The sequence below is a fragment of the Oryza glaberrima genome, chromosome 3 (assembly GCF_000147395.1).
Source record: "Oryza glaberrima chromosome 3, OglaRS2, whole genome shotgun sequence".
NCBI classification, from domain to species: domain Eukaryota; kingdom Viridiplantae; phylum Streptophyta; class Magnoliopsida; order Poales; family Poaceae; genus Oryza; species Oryza glaberrima.
This window is the reverse complement of record NC_068328.1, coordinates 6,943,237-6,961,167: the sequence shown is the minus strand read 5'-3', so window position 1 is coordinate 6,961,167 and position 17,931 is coordinate 6,943,237. Positions and strand designations below refer to the sequence as shown.

The following is a 17,931-nucleotide window of genomic DNA, read 5'->3' as shown; positions in this document are numbered from 1 at the left end:
ATTAGCACTATTTTAAAGAAAAACCATGTATACATAATTTAGTTACAACTTTTAAAATAGTTGAAAGTTCTAAATTTGCAGTGGAAGGATTTTGAAATTTGAGTAAAAAGTTTCCAATTCAAAATTCAAGTTGAATTTTTTGAATTTTGAAATGAAAATTTCCAATTTGAGATGAAAATTTTCAATTTTGAGTTGAAAATTTTTCAAATTTGAGTAGAAAGTTTTCAAAATCGAGTTGAAAGTTTTCAAATCTCGAGTTGAGAGTTTTCAAAACCGAGATAATAAGTTGAAAGTTTTCAAATTTTGACTTCAAAAATTCAAATTTCGAGTTGAAAATTTTCAAATCTAGGTTGAAAATTTTCAGAATTTGACTTCACGTATAAATTTCTTTTCAATCTATTACTTAAAAAAATATTTAAAAAACAAATCTTATCTTAATTATCATCATTATCTTGACGGATTAGTTACTGTACGTTCGTGTGCACGTGATTAAAAAAATTCACGCTGAGAAAATAATTGTGAAAAAAAATCATGCGTGTATGATTGAGAAATCCACGGAAAAAATCAAAACACATCCCGCTAGTTGCATGGGCCTTACGTAGTCATGTGGGCTTGTTGGAAGAGTGCGCGCCGGCGACGCGTACAACGCGTCCCTCCCCTAGCAGCCTAAAAATAACAAATACTAGTACATTCGTTTTTAAATAGATAATCGTTAATTATTCAACAAAAGTATGACAACCATTTATCTTATTAAAAACATTATGAAATTATCTTTTATTTTGTTGTGAGTTGTTTTATCCTTAAAAGTACTTTAAGGTTTAAGCATGATTTATATTTTATGCATTTGCAAAAAAAATTAAATAAAACAAATGGTCAAACGTGTGTTCAAAGTCAATGTTGTCATATATTAAAAAAACGGACATAGTATGATTGTAGATAGTGCACAATATCTATATTCGTATTTTGTACATTTATTTTCTATGGAGTATTTACTAACTAAGGCTGCGTTCTTTCCTTGCAGTTGGGAACTAATCTCCCGCGCGCCAAGCGACTCATTAGCACATAATTAGCTATTTTTTGAAATATGGATTAATATGGTTTTTTAAGAACTTTTTTTTATAAAAGACGTACCGTTTAACAATTTAAAAAGTGTGCGCGTGAAAAACGAGAAAGATGGGTTGGGAAACTCAGCTGCCGAACACAAGATAAGCATATCGTGGAACGACATTATCTAATATTGATCTATCTCAGTATTGTTTCAAAACGTTAACAAGAAACTATGACTTTTTAGATGGTATTTAAAGACAAGGGATATCCCCTCGAACCAAACTGGCTTGAGAGCCTATTTGATTGGTGACCTTTGCTTGAGTGTTGCATGAGGTAGGAGTGGTTTGTGCCTGCCTGAGACAAACCTGTTTGGTTGGTGACCTATGCCGGAGAACACTTAAAACTAATATTATTTTATATCTTTCTCTTTTAAGCTTGGAGTTTAATCACAAATCCAATATAGATACTTGAAAGATTTAACAAGTAATTTTTTTAGTCTCATAACATATCTTTAGCTAATCAAGTGGAGAGCAGTTCAGCATGCAAAAGAAGCAACCAGCTGCAGCGTGAGAGAATTACTTTTATCAAGAGGCCTGGCAGTGCATGCAACTCAGCCCACCAAATTTGGTCATCGGTCCGTTCTTTTCTCAAACAAGATTTGGAAGATTTGGTTGTAGCTCTTTGAGCAAAGACTGGAATGCTCTATTCCATTATTAAAAAAAAAGAGTTGGATGAATATTAAGATTTTCGTGGCATGTTTTTTAAACTGCTAAACGATGCATTTCGTGCAATAAAAAATGAAAGTTACTCTAAAATGTCATATTAATATATTTTCAAGTTTGTAGTAATTAAAACTCAATTCAATCATACGTTAATACCACATTGTTTTGTGTAAAAAACTTAATCTTCATCTTCATCTTCAGAAAAAAAGAACACCACCTTATGAGGTGTTTAGATTTAAGGGTGTAAAATTTTAGTGTGTCACATCGGATATTATATGGGGTGTCACTAAAATATTCGGACACTAATAACAAAATTAATTACAATGGCTCAGACACCAACCAAACAAGATTACATTTTCTCATACTTGTCCCTGGCTAGGTATATTTGTCTCATGGTGCCAGCCAAAAAGCCTCCAAATCCCACCTTCCTTGTAATTGCTTGTGACCGCGATATCAAGATAATCCACGTGGTTTTACATTTGTGTAGCAAAACTTCCATAATTCGGCCAATGGAAATAAAGGGGAACTGATTAGTGATACCTCCTTAACACAGAACAGAACATATGCTAGCAATTTGGCGCTCCGTCAGTTAGGCGCGTGACTTTTGCCCATTCCGCCGTGCATCAGCAGTGCAGCAGATTGCACGCAAGTGTGGCAACCATTGTCATCCATCGCAAGCCTACAGTGGTACTCCACTGTGGTAGCGGTTGGACTTGGACCTGTGCTCTTCCCTGACCCTGTTGTCGTACCGCCGCAGCAAATGACCTGCCAAAAGAGGAACACCGATCGGAATTCTCAAGCGATGGATAGGCATGTGTACTGAATTTATACTTGGATCACGACACAAGTGTTTCGTTCTGTTCGTGCATGACACGTCCCGCTGCCAGACTAGTCGCTGTTGCAAGTCTTTTTCGGAAACGTTCCTATTACCGGGCCAGCGCAAGCACGTGTTACTGAATCGTTCTCAAAACGATCACATTTTCTGAACGAGTACTTGCTCGTTCAACTTGAGACGTTCACAGCACGCTCACGGTCCGATTGCCATTCTCTTACACGGTAGGACTCACGATCGCTCGATTGACTTGGACTTTTAAATAAAAGGGAACCCGGGGACTCGAAAGTCGAAACCCGAAACCGTTCCTTGCATCGTCAACAAAGCAAGATTGCTTCGCAAGAAACCTTCGCGGTTTCCACTGCAAACCAACGTGCTCGAGCCAGTGACAGTCGTCCAACCTATCTGCCAGACTTGCCACCACCTTGATCAGTGATCACTCGCTCGTCAAGACCAGACGGCTCGTGCGTCCACGCGCCACCGTTGCCGTCAAAACTAAAATTAAACCAAACTAATCACACTGACACAGTGACACTCGTAGGCTCGAAGTAGATCGGATGGTTGGCTAAGGTTTCGGGCTGGTGTCCGTGCCGTCCTGGTGCACCAAAGCAGGCGCCCATTCCAAACCGAGACCGCGCCGAGGAGGAAACGACACGGCCTGGTACGTACTGTGCGCGAGCTACCCAAGCCAGCACGAAATTAATTTTCACCAACGGAGGCTGACACGAAGGCCCCGCCGCGACGCCGCACGCGAGCCGGCATGTATGGGTTGGGTGGGGAGCAGGCGGTGCGGTTCGTCGTCGCTGACGCCGCGCGCGTGGGTGTGGTGGCGTAAAGCGGCGCGACGCCACCGCCCCGTGACCGTGTGTGAATGTGGTGATCCATCCATGAATCCGATCCCGCAACCACCAAACCCGCATTATGGCGTGGAGACTCGCCAACCGACACCCACCCAGCCCGCCGCCTCCTCCGCGCAACCCCCCGCATCCCTCGGCCGTCCGTTCCGATGCGCGCGGAGCGATCTAACGGCACCGTGACTCTCACCAGAGTCTTACTGCTAACCCCGTTTTTCTCTCCTACGTACACGCACGCGCGGTAACGAGTTAACCACGCGGGGACAGGGCGCTGACAGTGGGGCCTGGCCACCAACCACTTGCTCGTACTACTACTCACTAATCGCCTCAACGGCCATCTCCCCGGTTTCCGAATCTCGAAGCAAAACCCTCCACCTCGCGAGATCGTTAGGTTTCTCACAACCCGGTGGCTACGTGAGCCACTGACAAGCCGGTCCCGCTCCTCCTCCTCCTCGCCTCCAGTTTCGGGAATCTTCCGTTCCCAGATCCGCCTCTTCCCTCCTCCTCTTCACATCTCGCGCTGCTGCTCTCCTCTTCCGTTCCAACGCCCCACCACCAGAGACAAAACAGCTTGCCTTTTGAAAAAGGAAGAAGAAGAAGAAGAAGAAGAAGAAGAAGAAAAAACACGGCAAAACCCTAGATCTCTCGCTAGCTTCGTTCTCCTTCGCTCGCATTGCTGGTTGGGGTTCGCCTTTCTATGACCGGAGACTCTCAGTGAGGAAAGGCGATGGCCTCCGCCGCCGTCATCCCGTCGTCCGCGCCCGGCGCCGCCGCCGCAGGTGCGGCCGCGGTTGAGAGCGCTGGGTGGGTGGTGGACGAGCGGGACGGCTTCATTTCATGGCTGCGCGGAGAGTTCGCGGCGGCCAACGCCATCATCGACCTGCTGCTGCTCCACCTCCGCTCCGTCGGCGAGCCCGGGGAGTTCGAGCACGTCGCCGCCGCGGTGCAGCAGCGGCGCCACCACTGGGCGCCCGTGATCCACATGCAGCAGTTCTTCCCCGTCGGCGACGTCGCGTACGCGCTCCAGCAGGCCGGGTGGCGCCGCCGCGCGCCGCCGCACCATCAGCAGCAGGGCCCCGGCGCCTCGCCGTCCCCGCCGCCCCCTCCCCCGCGCGGCCGCCCCTCGTTCTCGGCGTCCCACTCGCACCATCGCCACGGTGGTCACCATCATCGCTCCGATTCGGTGCGCGGCGGCGGCACTGGTGCGACGGCTGGATCCGATAAAGATGGTGAGTCGAGATCTCTTGGTGTGATAGCATTGATCTTCTTTCAATTGTTTGTTTGGTACTAGTGTATTTTGTTGTGGGAAAGGCGGATGCTTTTTTACTTCTTTCTGATCACTTGGGCCCCAAAATGGTCCGATCCATGGAATGCATTTGTGGTGTTGAGTTGCTTGTTTACTACTACTCCCAATTGACTAGCCACAGGAGCTTTTTTCATCAGATAATATCTGCTGTCGAAAAGTGCTAATTTTGCTATGCTTAAAAAGTGCTAAGTCTTGTCGCTGTTTTCTGGCATTCGTGTTTGTAATTACTATATTGAGCTCTAAAATGACAAGCTTTTATCTTTTTGTCGTGTAATTCTATATATATTGCTAAACCATGGAGGTTCTAAAGATACCAGCAATGCTACCCGAAAATAGCTTTCCCATGTAGTATTATAGGCACATGCAAAGATTGTTTTGAGTTGCTTCATGTGGAAACGGTTTTGCTCAGTGCATTAAGAGATACCCTTTTCTTTCTGCTTATAAAAATGTTTTTTTACCTGTAATTTATTTGAGTTGGAACTGGCTCAGGTAAAGGGGGCCATTCTCTTAGTTTCAAATTTACCCTGTAAATCTCTCAAAGAAGGTACATGTTCCATGTGCTCTGCTCTTCATGTGCCCTGTGAAGTTGTCATCCTCGAACTCTGCCAGGCCAAATACGGAAAACCCAGAGATGGCGTACAGCATGATCGTGCTCACCCATGTACGACTACGAAAGTTTTTACTGCCAACTTCTTGTACTTCTGAGGTGCTTTGGTTCATAAACCACTGGGTTTGTTGAACACCTGTGGTTGGTTTGAGAGCAATCAGCTTAGGTAGCAAGAACAATCAGTGATGGCAGAGGTTGTTGTTCCATTTTTGTTCCTAGGGAAGCTTTGTTGTCTTCATCGTAGTTTGGAACACACCATCTAGGAGAAACCCAAAGGGTGGAAGATACAATCACTGTCTAATTGGCCTTGCATACTTTTAGGTGTGGACCCACCTGACCCTTTACGTTTGCCCGTAGGATTTCCATGCAAGCATCTGTAGAGTTAGAAATTGCAATGCAAATGCTTGAACAAGTAGTTTTCACATTGTTTCTCATGTATTCTTGACTGCTCCTAGGACGTGAAGTTCATAACAAGGAAGAGAAAGGAATGAAGGAAGCAGAGAATGTGGTTGAAGCTAAAAGCTCACAGTTGGAGTCTCTTGTTTCTCATGGTACACAAGCACTTACTCATGTATCTGTGCTTAATATTGTTCAAATTTTTTAATGCTAAATTGTGGTGTTGCCATTCTCCTGATTAATGTTTCTAGTTACCTCCTTTTGTAACATTTGAGTTCTGCTAAAGTCAATTTATGTTCTGTTGTTTTATGTCCCCATAACTATGTTTTTTTTTCAATAGTTCTCTAGATTCTTGTAGAACATAGGACAGACCCTTAGTTTGGAAAAGAATTGTCTAAAAAAGACAGCAATAAATTGCAACCCACAATGCTTGGATTTCTACCCTGTCAGCAAAAATTCGAATTTATTTTACTATTGTGTGTTATTTTTTTTTGAAAAATGATGGTGAAGCAATCTCAATCTGAAGATGACTTTCATTAGTTTTCTTAAGTGGCTATCTCCACCTCAAATTTAGTCCAACTATGTCAATGACTTGGTCACATTTGGAATATTTTGAAATTGTTCATAAAATTGTTAGACCACATTACTTACAACCTTAATTTTATAGCGTGAGGATGCAATACTGGTAAAATAGGATCAGGAATTTTGGCCCTTTTCTTTTTTTCTAGACTGACAAAAGCTAGGAAACTGTTTCCACTTTCCAGCTTGTTGATACATTGTCGAATATTTATACAGGCAGAATAGTACATTTATTGCTGGCTGCTATACTTTTTGTTCTTTCTTCTGATAGTTTCCATATAGTGATGCAATAATTTTTTATCATTTCTTAACATCTTATTGTCCTTGCATCATGTAGAAGGTGAAAAAACTCCTAGGCCGCAAGCTGTTGCTGAAGGAAGCAGTAAAGTGGTTCCAACTCCTGTGGAGTATACGGTCAATGACATTATTGATGGCAAGACGGTCTGTTTTACCTAGATCAGAAATTCTAGTGCTGTATTCGCATCTCCTTTTCAACTAGCTTCTCTTGAATCTCGAAGATTTGATGAAATATGCTTTATGCTTCTTTAGGTTAATGCTGTTGAAGGGCTTAAGGTTTATGAAGGGTTGGTAAATGAGAATGAGAAAAACAAGATTCTCTCTTTACTTAATGAAACAAAAGCTTCTTTTCGTCGAGGAGGGCTTGAAGGTAGACTTACCTTCTTTTTTTTGGGTGAAATAACCATGAACAGCTATTCATTTGTGTGCTAATGTGTTCACTGTGCACCACGTGGTTGTGCACTAAGATTCCAGTTTTGCAAAATCTGTTTCCATATCTGTATATAAAAAAGTGTACCATGAGTCCATCAAAGATTATTTGTCTGAGAAACAGCCTTTTCTTATGCTTAGTTGATCAACTAGAAAATCATTGACAGTTACTTTTGCGGCTCCTTTTGGATATGTGTCTGACACTTATGTTAGTACATGGTTAATTTGACCCTTTTTCTCTAGTTTGTGTTCAGCATCTATGTCAACTATGATGCTGAACACAAACTGACACAGATGCTGAGCACAAACTAGAGAAAAAGGGTCATATTAACCATGTAACATTTTGGGATCTTGTCACTTCACTATGATTTTTTTTGGCAAAACAGCTGGGCAGACTGTAATAATTGGAAAAAGACCAATGAAGGGTCATGGGAGGGAAATTATTCAGCTGGGCATTCCTATCGTTGAAGGCCCTCCTGAAGATGACTATCCAAGAGGTAGATCTAGTCTTCAGTGTAGTGTCTCATGCTTGTGTTCATATTTTTTTTATAACTTCCCTATCTGCGTTCATATTCAAAATTTTAGAGACAAAAGTGGAGGCTGTTCCTGGATTGCTGCATGATCTGTTTGACCGCTTGTGTCAGAAGGAAATTATACCAACAAAACCAGATTATTGTGTTATTGATTACTACAATGAGGTATCTTGCTTTCATAGCATTTACTGTTTTTGCTTAACATGGATTCTGACCAGGATCAAATGATTTTTTTCCCCAGGGGGATTATTCTCACCCTCACCAATCCCCTCCTTGGTATGGTAGACCCTTTTGTACATTCTGCCTGACAGATTGTGATATGGTGTTCGGCCGAGTTATTTCAGGAGAACGAGGTGATCATAGAGGTCCTCTGAAGCTCTCTCTCTCGACAGGGTAAAACTTTCTCCAGTACCTTTTGTTCTCTGTTACGTGTTAAGTGTGCACAGTAAGCTTAACGGTTGGAATCCCTTGCTTGATTATTGATGTTTTCTTGAAAAATCTTTAATACTTGTGGTTTGGTGTGTGTGTGTGTGTATATATATATAGACACACACACACATGTATGTATGTGTGATGAATATTTTAGATGTCAACACTTTCATTTTTATTTACTTACTACATAATCGTGTGGATTAGTCCCCTATAAGAATATCATAATGACCATGTTTACCCCTCTTATGTAGCAATATGCCCATATAATAAGGATATAAGCATGGTGGTTCCCCTTTGTATTACTCAAAATTTTACACCCCGTTAGTATTTAAATGTGTAAGATGCTTTCATTTTTCACTAAAAGCACTGTAATTCAATACTGTATTTAAGATGCATTACAATATGGAGTATCATTTTTCACTAAAAGCACCGTATAATTTTCATGCTCTTTTCTTTTCCTCTCGACTACAGGTCTCTTCTGGTGTTGCATGGGAAGAGTGCTGATGTTGCTAAGCGAGCTATTCCTGCTGCATGTAAGCAGCGGATCCTACTAAGCTTCGGGAAGTCTTTATCGAGAAAACAAGTACCATCTGAAAGTGTTTCACGGTTTACTACCCCGTTGACACCACCTCCTATGCCCTGGGGTCCTCCAAGGCCGGCTAACATGGCGCGTCATTCTTCAAGCCCTAAACACTTTGGATATGCCCCAAACAGTGGCGTACTTCCAGCGCCGGCCATTGGAGCTCATCACATTCCTCCATCAGATGGAATGCAGCCACTCTTTGTAGCACCTGCTCCAGTTGCTGCTGCAGCCATGCCTTTCCCATCACCTGTTCCTTTGCCAAACTCAACAACAGCTTGGATGGCAGAAGCTGCTCCAAGGTCTGCTCCACAACGACTCCCAGTTCCTGGCACGGGGGTCTTCCTTCCTCCTGGATCGGGTCACGCACTGCCTCATCAGATGATGACAGCTTCTCAGTTTCCTGCCGAGCCAATCTCTTCAACAGATTCATCTGCTTACGTGCATAACAAGAGCACCAGCACCATGGGGGAGATGGCCAACGGTGACGTTTCTCCAAAGAGCTCACCAGCAAAACAATCCGACGCGGTTGAGCAGAAACCAGAGTGCAATGGGAGCTCGAATGGTGGCAGTAGCTTGGTGGATAAGAAGTCTGCTGTAAGTAAGGAGCAGCAGAATGGTGGGATGAAGAAGGTTGGGAGCAACAAGGTCCAGCCGAATGCCGCAAAATAGAGGCAGGGTTGTAGTACATAGACAACAACAAAAAGACATGAAGAGATGAGGAAACTTCAATTTTTTGGATCGTGTGGTTGCAAGCACAGAAAGAAATCCCAGGAGTATGCTGCGCTCAAGTGAGAGCTTCATCGACAGCAGTGTTGCTGTCGCGGCTGTCGCCCATGGCCTGAGACCTCGCTGTCGAGTTCTTAGGACTGAATGCTATATTAAATTTTGTAGCTGCTCTGTAGCACAACTGGATGATCACTCTGCTCTAAGTTATCCTTAGCAATTATCTTATGGAGATATGGGGCTATGTGCTATGACCATTTCTGCGGCATTTGTTCTTTGCTAATCTCTTATCATTCTATGCTCCTAGCATCTGGGGAATGAGAATTTGTGTAGCAAATGTGCGTGCTGATGCCTATGGATGCGTCGTTCTTTACTGACAATGTTCTGGCATGTAGAGCCGCTTGACTCAATCTTTTCGTGACGAGTAGTTAAGTTAATTGTAGTATGCAATTTACCTGAAGGATCTTACTACTGAATCATTTTCTCCGATACTCGAGGCTATACTGACCTGAACCAAGTTTACCGTGTTTCTGAAACGTTTATTTCCAATACGCCAGAATCAAATTTTTGGTACGATACATACATTGACCAGCAAGACATGTAAATATGGGGACATATGGCACTGATCAGTCATCACCAATTTGACAACGGGAGACGAGCAACCTGAACAGCGTGTTTAATTATATGGGCCGGATGGGCCTTGTAATCGAGAGGCGTAGAAGGATTCGGCTCGGCCCAGAAATCTAACATCGGTGCATCGTGGGCCGCAGGCCCGCAGTTGCCCTACTACTTGCACACGCCACCTCTTCTGCTGGGTCCCGCCTGTCGTTATCCCCCACTCCACACTTCCACAACTCCGACCATGTCCGCGGCCGCCGCTTCGCCTCCGCCTCCCGCCGCCGCCGGCGAACACCCCCGCTTCCACCTCCGCGGCTTCCTCTCCCCAGAGACCTGCAAGGTATATACCTTCTTCCCCTTTTGGCCTCTCCGCCTGAATCATCTCAAAGGCTCTCCGAACCATGGCTTTGGTGCGACCGGAATCGCGTGCGCAGGAGCTGGAGTTCGTGCACCGGAGCTGCGGCACGGCCGGGTACCGCCCTTCGGTGGTGTCGACGTCGCTTCCGCACCTGGCTGCCACCGGCTGCGGCCACCTCCTCCTCCCGTTCGTCCCCGTCCGCGAGCGGCTCCGCGACGCCGTCGAGTCGGCCTTCTCCTGCCACTTCGACCTCTTCATCGAGTTCACCGGGCTCATCAGGTGCTGAGCAATCACGTGATGTGCATGTGCATTCATTGCCGGCTCGATTCTAGTACGTTCGCAGCTTGATGTCCACATCGAAATGGTTGCTGTTCGTAGTTGAGGAATTTAGTGTGCAGTGTAAGTTCGGAATTGCTTGCCGTTACGATGCATGCATATTCAGTGAATGGGTGGTAGAGTGAGTTTCCAGGTTGCTGAAGCACCGTAGGTCAAGTGGAAATATCACTGGGTTTGTGGGATTTCCTGTCCTGTTAAGTATCCAGCGAGACACATTTGAGTTCTATTGTGGAATCGTGGTAATTTTCATGGGAAAACTTTTCATAACCATTGATATGACAGCTTTTCCTAACTATTAGTACATGGGAAAACATTGAGATCTAAAAACAGCCCCTCTTATTGTTCTAGCAACTGCATAAGAATGAACAGTATGTTTTACCATATAAAAACGTCATCACCTTACTCACTTGCTTCCCGAAAGCTAGTTCAAGAGTTCTTCTCTGAAAATACTTGACAGTTGACACTAAAATGCTATTCGTATTGGAATCCTGTCTGTTGGGTCTGCAGTTGGTGCAAGGGAGCTTCTATTGGGTGGCACAGTGATGACAACAAACCTTATCTTAGGCAAAGAGCCTTCACGGTGAGGGTCAATCTATCTTTGGGTATTTAGTCAACTTTTATAGTTGTTTTCGTGTCTACATATTGTTTTGTCTGTTCCAACAAACTGTATTTCATGCAAGCATTCATTTCGGTGCTTCTGATATTGTGAATTGCATTTTTTTTTGTATGATTATCTAGTTAATCTTATTTTGTATGAGTAATTTATCTCTGTTTGTGGGACTATCTAGGTCCTGTCCAAAATATACTCTTCCATTTTCTCAGTTGTTGTAGTTGTTTATATTTCAATGCGGCCCTTTTTACTCAAATGTACTCTTCTCAGTTCTTTTTTTTGACTAACACTCTTCTCAGTTCTTGTTCTGACCCTTTTTCCTTCTGAATTAAAATATGGCATGGAATGCACCATTTCCATCTTCAATCAAAAGGCAGTGTGCTACTTAAACGATCATGGGAAGGACTATAAAGGTGGAATTTTGCAGTTTCAGGATGGTGAACCTTCCTTTATTACTCCAGTTGCTGGTGTAAGCTAATGCATTTTGATTTACAGTTTGCATGCATGCATTTTTTTTAATAATTAAATGAATATATATTCTTGGAATTTCTGAGAAGAACTGTTGTTTTCAGGATGTTGTCATCTACACTGCAGATAATAGTAATACCCATTGTGTAGATGAGGTACATTTCTGTTTCCTGCATGGGCCAGTTGATTGTTTCTGTACTGGGTTCATGCCTATTCTTTTCATTGGCATTGTTTGTCACATTTTCTGCTTTCACTTGGATAATCAGCAAGATGTTAGTATATCTGTTACTATTATTGTTGTTTTGATGAATCAAATAAAATTATTTGTTTGAGTGTGCTCTAAGTTGCAACAGGTAATTGAGGCTACATTTTGTTATCAATGATTTAGTCCTAATTTATGTCTATCCTTTTCCCTTGCACCTTGTTTTTTGTAAACAATCAATTCATATGTGGCCAAAGTATTATCTTGTCAAGAGATTTTATTTTTCTTCTGAGGTTGACGCGTGCCCTTTCTTGTTTATTAATAAAGTGTAGCTATTTTTGCAGGTGACTGAAGGTGAAAGACTCACCCTAACTCTTTGGTTCACCAGAGACAGTGCTTATGACGAGGACCCAAAGCTCCTTTCCTTTCTTTCTCAGACATCACTGAACTATGAACCAGTTCATCAGAGTTCTTATATTCCTTTGCCAGCCTCTGATATAATGTATTGGTTTGCCTATGACCATTCTGGTTTTGACATACGATGTGCTAGAGTGCACATTCTTGGGTTCTCTTTCCACACAAGCATTGATGAAGACAATAAATCTGTTGCACCTGCTGAAGATGACCCTATAGAGTTGCTTGGGAAGCCAGTACGACTTGGTAGGGGAGATGATGTCTTTGACAAAGTTTTTGCCAATGGCTTGCATGCTCTTCAGGTATCTACATACTTTCACTTTTTAAGTAGTTTTAGTCTGCAGATCATGTCCATTAGATTACAATAGTCAAACTTTATTATCCTTTACTGCACGTGTAAGATGCCTTTATTTCAATGTTATAGTCTAAATCTTCATGAGAATGCTATAACAACAGAAAATTCTGTGGTTGTATTAGAGAATGACATTCCTCAAATAAGTTGACATCTTTTAGAAAATACAAATAAAAAATTATTTATTCCCCATTAGAATATGCTTTTTTTTTTCTAATTCCTTTACAAAAGGAACTGTTTCCTATGATATTCCTGCTTTCCAAACATGGCATTCAAATGTGTTATATCCTGTTCTGTTAAGCGTGTCAGTGTTCTATGATTTGCAAATCTCTGAAACAGGTGGTGCAGTTTTACTACTGGAAAGCACCTGAGCTGTCAGCAAAGAGGAAACAAACTTCTGGTGGTTCAGGAACAGTCTGCTGTCCTGTTAGTCAATCCAGAGGAACAAAACTACCATTGCCATGCAACCATGGCCTTGAACAAACCATATTTGGATCACATAAGAATGTAGAGATTGATTTTGAATGGAGTGATTTTGAATTAGCCGTATCTATGTGGGAGAATTATTCAGAAGAATTGCAGAGAAAGCTGTTGACATTTTTGCCATATTGGCTGTCCAGTGAGGCCATTTTTATTGTCAGTTCCTGTTCTCCCCAGGTATGCACTGAAGGGAACTAAATGTTGACCTGATAATTTCAATACATTAATAGTAATAACGTCGCGATGATGTTACCTAGAATTAGTTTCAAATTATAGTGTTTTTTTCTTTGAAAAGAACGATGTGTCAAGAATGTTGGATTTATCTAGCTTTGCATTTTGGAGAGCTTTTATATGGCATGTTAAAGCCTCATTTTACCTTTCATAACTTGCTTGCCAGAATTTTCATTATAATTTTATTCTGTTATATGCAATTTTTATTCAAATGGACACGTACACAACTCTGTACTGAATTACAACCTTTTTCCAGAAGCAGTAACTAATAGCCGTCTTCACCGACACATGCTTGATTATCATAGATCAAATTTTCTTTTCATTGTCTCTTTTAAATGAAAATACCAGCTTAGAAACCCCCAAAGTCTCTCTCTCTCTCTCTCCAAAGGTTATATGTGAATGCTTCTGAAAATAGTTTCATTGGCAATACTGAAGAACCCTGATGCTGATATGCAAAGGTCACTACTAGCTTTTAGAGTTTTAAGCCTTCTTTGTAAATTATACATGGCATAATCGATGGTCCTCTGGCAAGAAGTTGTATGAATCAGATCTAATGGATACCATACTGAACATCTCTTTTCCTAGTCTAGTAGGATGGTCTCGGCCTTGTCTCAAATTTCTTTAGTAGATCAATCACATGCCATGCTTAAATACTTTCCTATTTCCTTTCCGGTCCTCTTCCCTTGCGTGCCACAATAATGCATTCAAATTTGATACAAATATCTTAGCCAAGCTAATTCTCCGTTTTGTGGTTTTGCATCTGCCTCATGCTTCAGTGATATAGGTGGAGGGCTGGAGGTAGTTTGCTTTGCTCTTGCTCCACTTGTACAAGATGTTCCCAGAAACATCATAAAATATGAAGTCAGCTTGGTCCTGGTTTATCTGGAGGGACATGAACCCTTGTCCATCGTAAAAGAACTGGAGCTTATCAGAATTTGGCTGCAAGACTCCTCTCCATGCTTTTGAACCACCTCCACTTGTGAAGTATTGGATAGGACTGTAACAATAGGAGTGCATGCATTCAGGTTAGACAAGTTTCATCGATTATGCAAACATGTTTTGTTCTATATTACTGTGACATAAAAGCGGAAACTTTGTGTCAAATGATGTTAACCTGTCTCTGCTGCTGATGTGTTCCAGGCAGTGGTCGTGCCCATTGATGTAGAAGTCGATGCCATTGACCTGAAATTCCATGAAACAGTGATAAGGAAGTACTCTTTTTGTGGATCCTTCAGAACTTAATATCGAGGCAACTTCTGTATAACCTTCAGAACTGGAAGTAGAAGTTGCAGAAGCTCCTTGGTGTCACCATGGTCACTGACGCTCCTAATGGTATGATGCCCAACAGCAATCTTCCACTTCGCTGTTGATTTCTTCATTGCCTCATCCATATCCTAGATAGTAGACCCCAGAAAATAAAATATTAAAACAATTTTGCTCAGCAACCTAGGAATAGCTTTTTTTTGTTCTTAAGCATTGATGACTGTTCCATTCCAAATGCGCACCTTAAGTAGATTAGTTATGTATTTTTGTCGAGGTGCCACTCCTCTCCAGTCATAATGATGGTCTTTAGGGCGAGTCCAATATTTCAGCTGAAATGGAGTTGTGTCGATAAAGAAGAAATCCACAATCTCTGAAAAAAAAAGGTTGATGACAGATCATACAAAGTTAGCGTTGTTTTGCACGTTACAGTTCAGAACTCTATCATCATATCCAAGTAGTAACCAAATACTGCATTTTTTTTTCCTACCTGCATTAACAATGAACGACCTCATGCAAATGAATCGCTGGTCGATCTTTCGCAAGACTGGGCTAAGCTGTGCTAGCACATCACCCCTGTAGTCATGATTTCCCAGCACTGAAGAAATGTTCATGTTTTAGTACACGTTCAAATAACATATTAGCATATTTCGTAACAGGGGTACTTGGTAAATGTTATTGGTGACATAAGTGACAAGAAGCAGAAAGCTTACCCAGGTACCATGGCTTCTGCAAGCTCTTTGCCGTGTAGATATCGGTAAACGATTCCTCAAACGCCTGGTCATCGACGCCAGTGAGTCCATCCTCGTAAAAATTGTCACCGGTGGATATGACCAAGTCTATATTTAGCTTCTCCCCAACCTTCCCCATCTGCATGATAAATTGTCCATACTTAATATTGTTTGTCTTTGCTATTTAAAAAATAATACCTTCAGTTTTAAAAAAGTATTCACTTTAATAATACAAATAGAAAATAATGGTCAAGAGATGTCTTCTGAAAACTGTCCGCTGCTAATCCCAGAAATGAAGGTAGCCATTTCACTGGAGGTAAACTGTTAATGGCTCGAGCACACAACAAGAGAACAGTTTCTGATCACATCGGCCAGTTCGGTAATATGGGCATCTGCGTATTGGCAGTTCTACTCTGATATTCTCCCCTCCCATTCCTTCATTCGGCCGCGCGCCCATACCGGCGGGCAGAAGACCAAAAGAAGCCCACGCCATCGCGGCGTCGTCACCGGCGACTTCGTCAGTTTAAACCATACGCGACGAAATGCCAACTGGCGAAGCAAGCAAGCAACCAACCAACCCAGCACTGTACGCACACGCCATCAACTGCCAAACCGAATCCCATCTGGACTCCCTCCCCCCATCTCGCCGTCTCCTCACTCTCTCTCTCTCTTTTCCATCCAATCCAATTATCCGAGCCCGTAATGCGCGGTTAGGACCTTAAAACGGCCAGCTCAAACCATGGATTTACCGCAGCAATTAGAGCAAAATTTAACAACTAGAGTTAAATCCCGGGAAGCGAGGAAACGGATCGCGGCCGTCGGAGGAGGAGGGGGCGTTTGGTTTTACCTGCTCGGCGACCCTGGATTGGTTGTACGTGCCCTTCCGGCCCCAGTCGCCGACGACGAGCAGGCTCAGCGACCCGTCGCTCTTGGCCGGGTGCTCCACCCGTACGAGCCCCGACGCCGTCGCCGTCGCGGCCAGCAGCGCAAAGACGGCGGCCGTCGCCATGGCCGCGCACGCTCTGCTGCTGCTCCTCCTCGCCATGGCCAGCGACACCTGCACTGCCCTTTCTCTCTCTCTCTCGGTAACGAGAGGCTCCGGGTTAGGAGGCTATTTGTACTGGAGTATGTAGATGATAGTGATTTGCAAGGACAAGTTATCACCTGGTTAGGTTAGGTGCCTTTGCAAGCGTAGTTGTTAGGAGGAAAAGAAATTAAAGCAACTGGTGATTGAAATGGCTGGCTGGCTGACGACGTGGCCTCTCCCTCCCCTTTCTGTTTGTGTTTGTGTTTGGGCCTTTCCCTGCTTGCTTGCCTCGTCACAACTCACAACACAGGCTCACAGAGTATTCTCATGCCGTTTGGCTGGCCGGCCGGCCGGCGACGTCAACGTCGTTTTCACTTTCGTGTCACGAACAGCCACGATCGCTGTCTATTGCCACGGTAATTATGGTTTTGCTTTCCCTTTCCCAACACGCGTGTGGCGCGCGCGCGCGCGCATAAGCGCGCATTATTGGAGGCTACTAATTATTTATCAGCGTATGTATGGGCCGCCGGGCTCCTCAACTTGCGTTGCGCCGATGGGAAAAATTGGGTTATCTTCCAGCGAAGCCAGTCACGTTTTGGACATTCCCTGCAATAAACAAAACGTGTGTGTGCGTAGCGGCTGTGTCTTTTTGTAGTTTCGCAATAATAGTACTAAAAAAAATGGGTCTTGGGTGACCACCACCATGTGCGGCTCGAGTCATGTTAGCATCGCTGTCGGGGACAAACGACGCTGCCTGTGGTTTTACTTGCTCAGTTGAGTCCTTTTATTTTTTTGTAGAGAAAAGTATTTTTTACCCGGTCTCAGTTGAGTCCTACTGTATCGCATGGTATCGCGGCCTTTACTTGGGCCGGTCAGGGAGAGGAGAGAACGGTAGAAGGAGAACACAGCTCGGACAGGTAAGAACTGGCCGAGGAGCCAATTGGCTCGCCATCCTGCACGTTGGAGACGGCGCTTTTTATATATTTTACGAACGAAACCGAGGCGAGATGTGCACGCAAGTTGGAGCTCCGGTGGATCATGTTAGGTTTGGCAAGTTGTTGCTGCCATAACGTTAACGCATACTAGTGTTTTTCTCCTTATACGGGTTGTAGAAATACCGTGCGCGTTGCATCTGATCGCCGTTTCTGGATACAGCCGGTATCACCATCTTTTTCTGTGCTATTACAACTTTTTCGTTGCTTGTGGAATACGACTATACGAGTGCCTGAACCGGTGGTACTTTGGACCTTTTGGTAGCATTTTGCCGAAGCAATCGTCGTGTCCGTATATAAGTTTGTAATCAAGCGGTGAAGTTGCTGTCCCGGTGCGAATATTCGAGGTGCATGTTCCGAGGGGTTGATTACTTGATTTTTGGTCGATCACTTTCACCATAGTTCACTTGGCATGATCCTTGGGATATTCGTTGGTGCCGTATCTCTCTGTGTGCTCCAGCACTAGTCGAGTCGTCATGATCCATCCTGACCATCCATCCGTCCAGGGGCGG

General features: G+C 43.5%; 3 protein-coding genes and 1 long non-coding RNA gene across 4 annotated transcripts; 3 read left to right on the top strand and 1 right to left on the bottom strand.

Annotated features, from left to right (window-relative positions):
• Positions 1-3,968: 3,968 nt before the first annotated feature.
• On the top strand, positions 3,969-9,677 carry LOC127768930 (RNA demethylase ALKBH10B-like). The gene is made up of 8 exons (XM_052294597.1): positions 3,969-4,684; positions 5,824-5,919; positions 6,681-6,784; positions 6,893-7,010; positions 7,456-7,566; positions 7,655-7,767; positions 7,844-7,995; positions 8,506-9,677. The coding sequence occupies exons 1-8, from the start codon at positions 4,183-4,185 to the stop codon at positions 9,284-9,286; spliced, it is 1,977 nt and encodes a 658-aa protein (XP_052150557.1). The 5' UTR covers positions 3,969-4,182; the 3' UTR covers positions 9,287-9,677.
• Positions 9,678-10,144: 467 nt separating this feature from the next.
• On the top strand, positions 10,145-13,530 carry LOC127768931 (uncharacterized). Its single transcript, XM_052294598.1, has 7 exons — positions 10,145-10,298; positions 10,393-10,595; positions 11,160-11,232; positions 11,636-11,731; positions 11,835-11,885; positions 12,277-12,648; positions 13,038-13,530. The coding sequence occupies exons 1-7, from the start codon at positions 10,203-10,205 to the stop codon at positions 13,374-13,376; spliced, it is 1,230 nt and encodes a 409-aa protein (XP_052150558.1). The 5' UTR covers positions 10,145-10,202; the 3' UTR covers positions 13,377-13,530.
• A 330-nt stretch (positions 13,531-13,860) lies between these two features.
• On the bottom strand, positions 13,861-16,854 carry LOC127768932 (purple acid phosphatase 3-like). The gene is made up of 7 exons (XM_052294599.1): positions 16,248-16,854; positions 15,383-15,539; positions 15,160-15,267; positions 14,915-15,042; positions 14,675-14,803; positions 14,524-14,591; positions 13,861-14,406 (listed from the first exon to the last, which is right to left on the bottom strand). Exons 1-7 carry the CDS (start codon positions 16,443-16,445, stop codon positions 14,175-14,177), a joined length of 1,020 nt encoding a protein of 339 aa, XP_052150559.1. The 5' UTR covers positions 16,446-16,854; the 3' UTR covers positions 13,861-14,174.
• Positions 14,293-15,025, top strand: LOC127768933 (uncharacterized). Its single transcript, XR_008016638.1, has 2 exons — positions 14,293-14,434; positions 14,550-15,025. It is a non-coding gene; the product is annotated as an uncharacterized LOC127768933 (long non-coding RNA).
• Positions 16,855-17,931: the final 1,077 nt, after the last annotated feature.

Excerpts from the sequence above, each read along its gene's own strand:
- LOC127768932 (XM_052294599.1), bottom strand. The coding sequence starts at position 16,445 with ATGGCGAGGAGGAGCAGCAGCAGAGCGTGCGCGGCCATGGCGACGGCC. Across the intron at positions 15,268-15,382 it reads GCAGAAGCCATGGTACCTGG|TGCTGGGAAATCATGACTAC; the intron begins GTAAGCTTTCTG and ends ACATTTCTTCAG. Across the intron at positions 14,804-14,914 it reads ACATAACTAATCTACTTAAG|GATATGGATGAGGCAATGAA; the intron begins GTGCGCATTTGG and ends TCTACTATCTAG.
- LOC127768930 (XM_052294597.1), top strand. The coding sequence starts at position 4,183 with ATGGCCTCCGCCGCCGTCATCCCGTCGTCCGCGCCCGGCGCCGCCGCC. Across the intron at positions 6,785-6,892 it reads ACATTATTGATGGCAAGACG|GTTAATGCTGTTGAAGGGCT; the intron begins GTCTGTTTTACC and ends ATGCTTCTTTAG. Across the intron at positions 7,996-8,505 it reads AAGCTCTCTCTCTCGACAGG|GTCTCTTCTGGTGTTGCATG; the intron begins GTAAAACTTTCT and ends TCTCGACTACAG.
- LOC127768931 (XM_052294598.1), top strand. The coding sequence starts at position 10,203 with ATGTCCGCGGCCGCCGCTTCGCCTCCGCCTCCCGCCGCCGCCGGCGAA. Across the intron at positions 11,732-11,834 it reads TTATTACTCCAGTTGCTGGT|GATGTTGTCATCTACACTGC; the intron begins GTAAGCTAATGC and ends TGTTGTTTTCAG. Across the intron at positions 12,649-13,037 it reads ATGGCTTGCATGCTCTTCAG|GTGGTGCAGTTTTACTACTG; the intron begins GTATCTACATAC and ends TCTCTGAAACAG.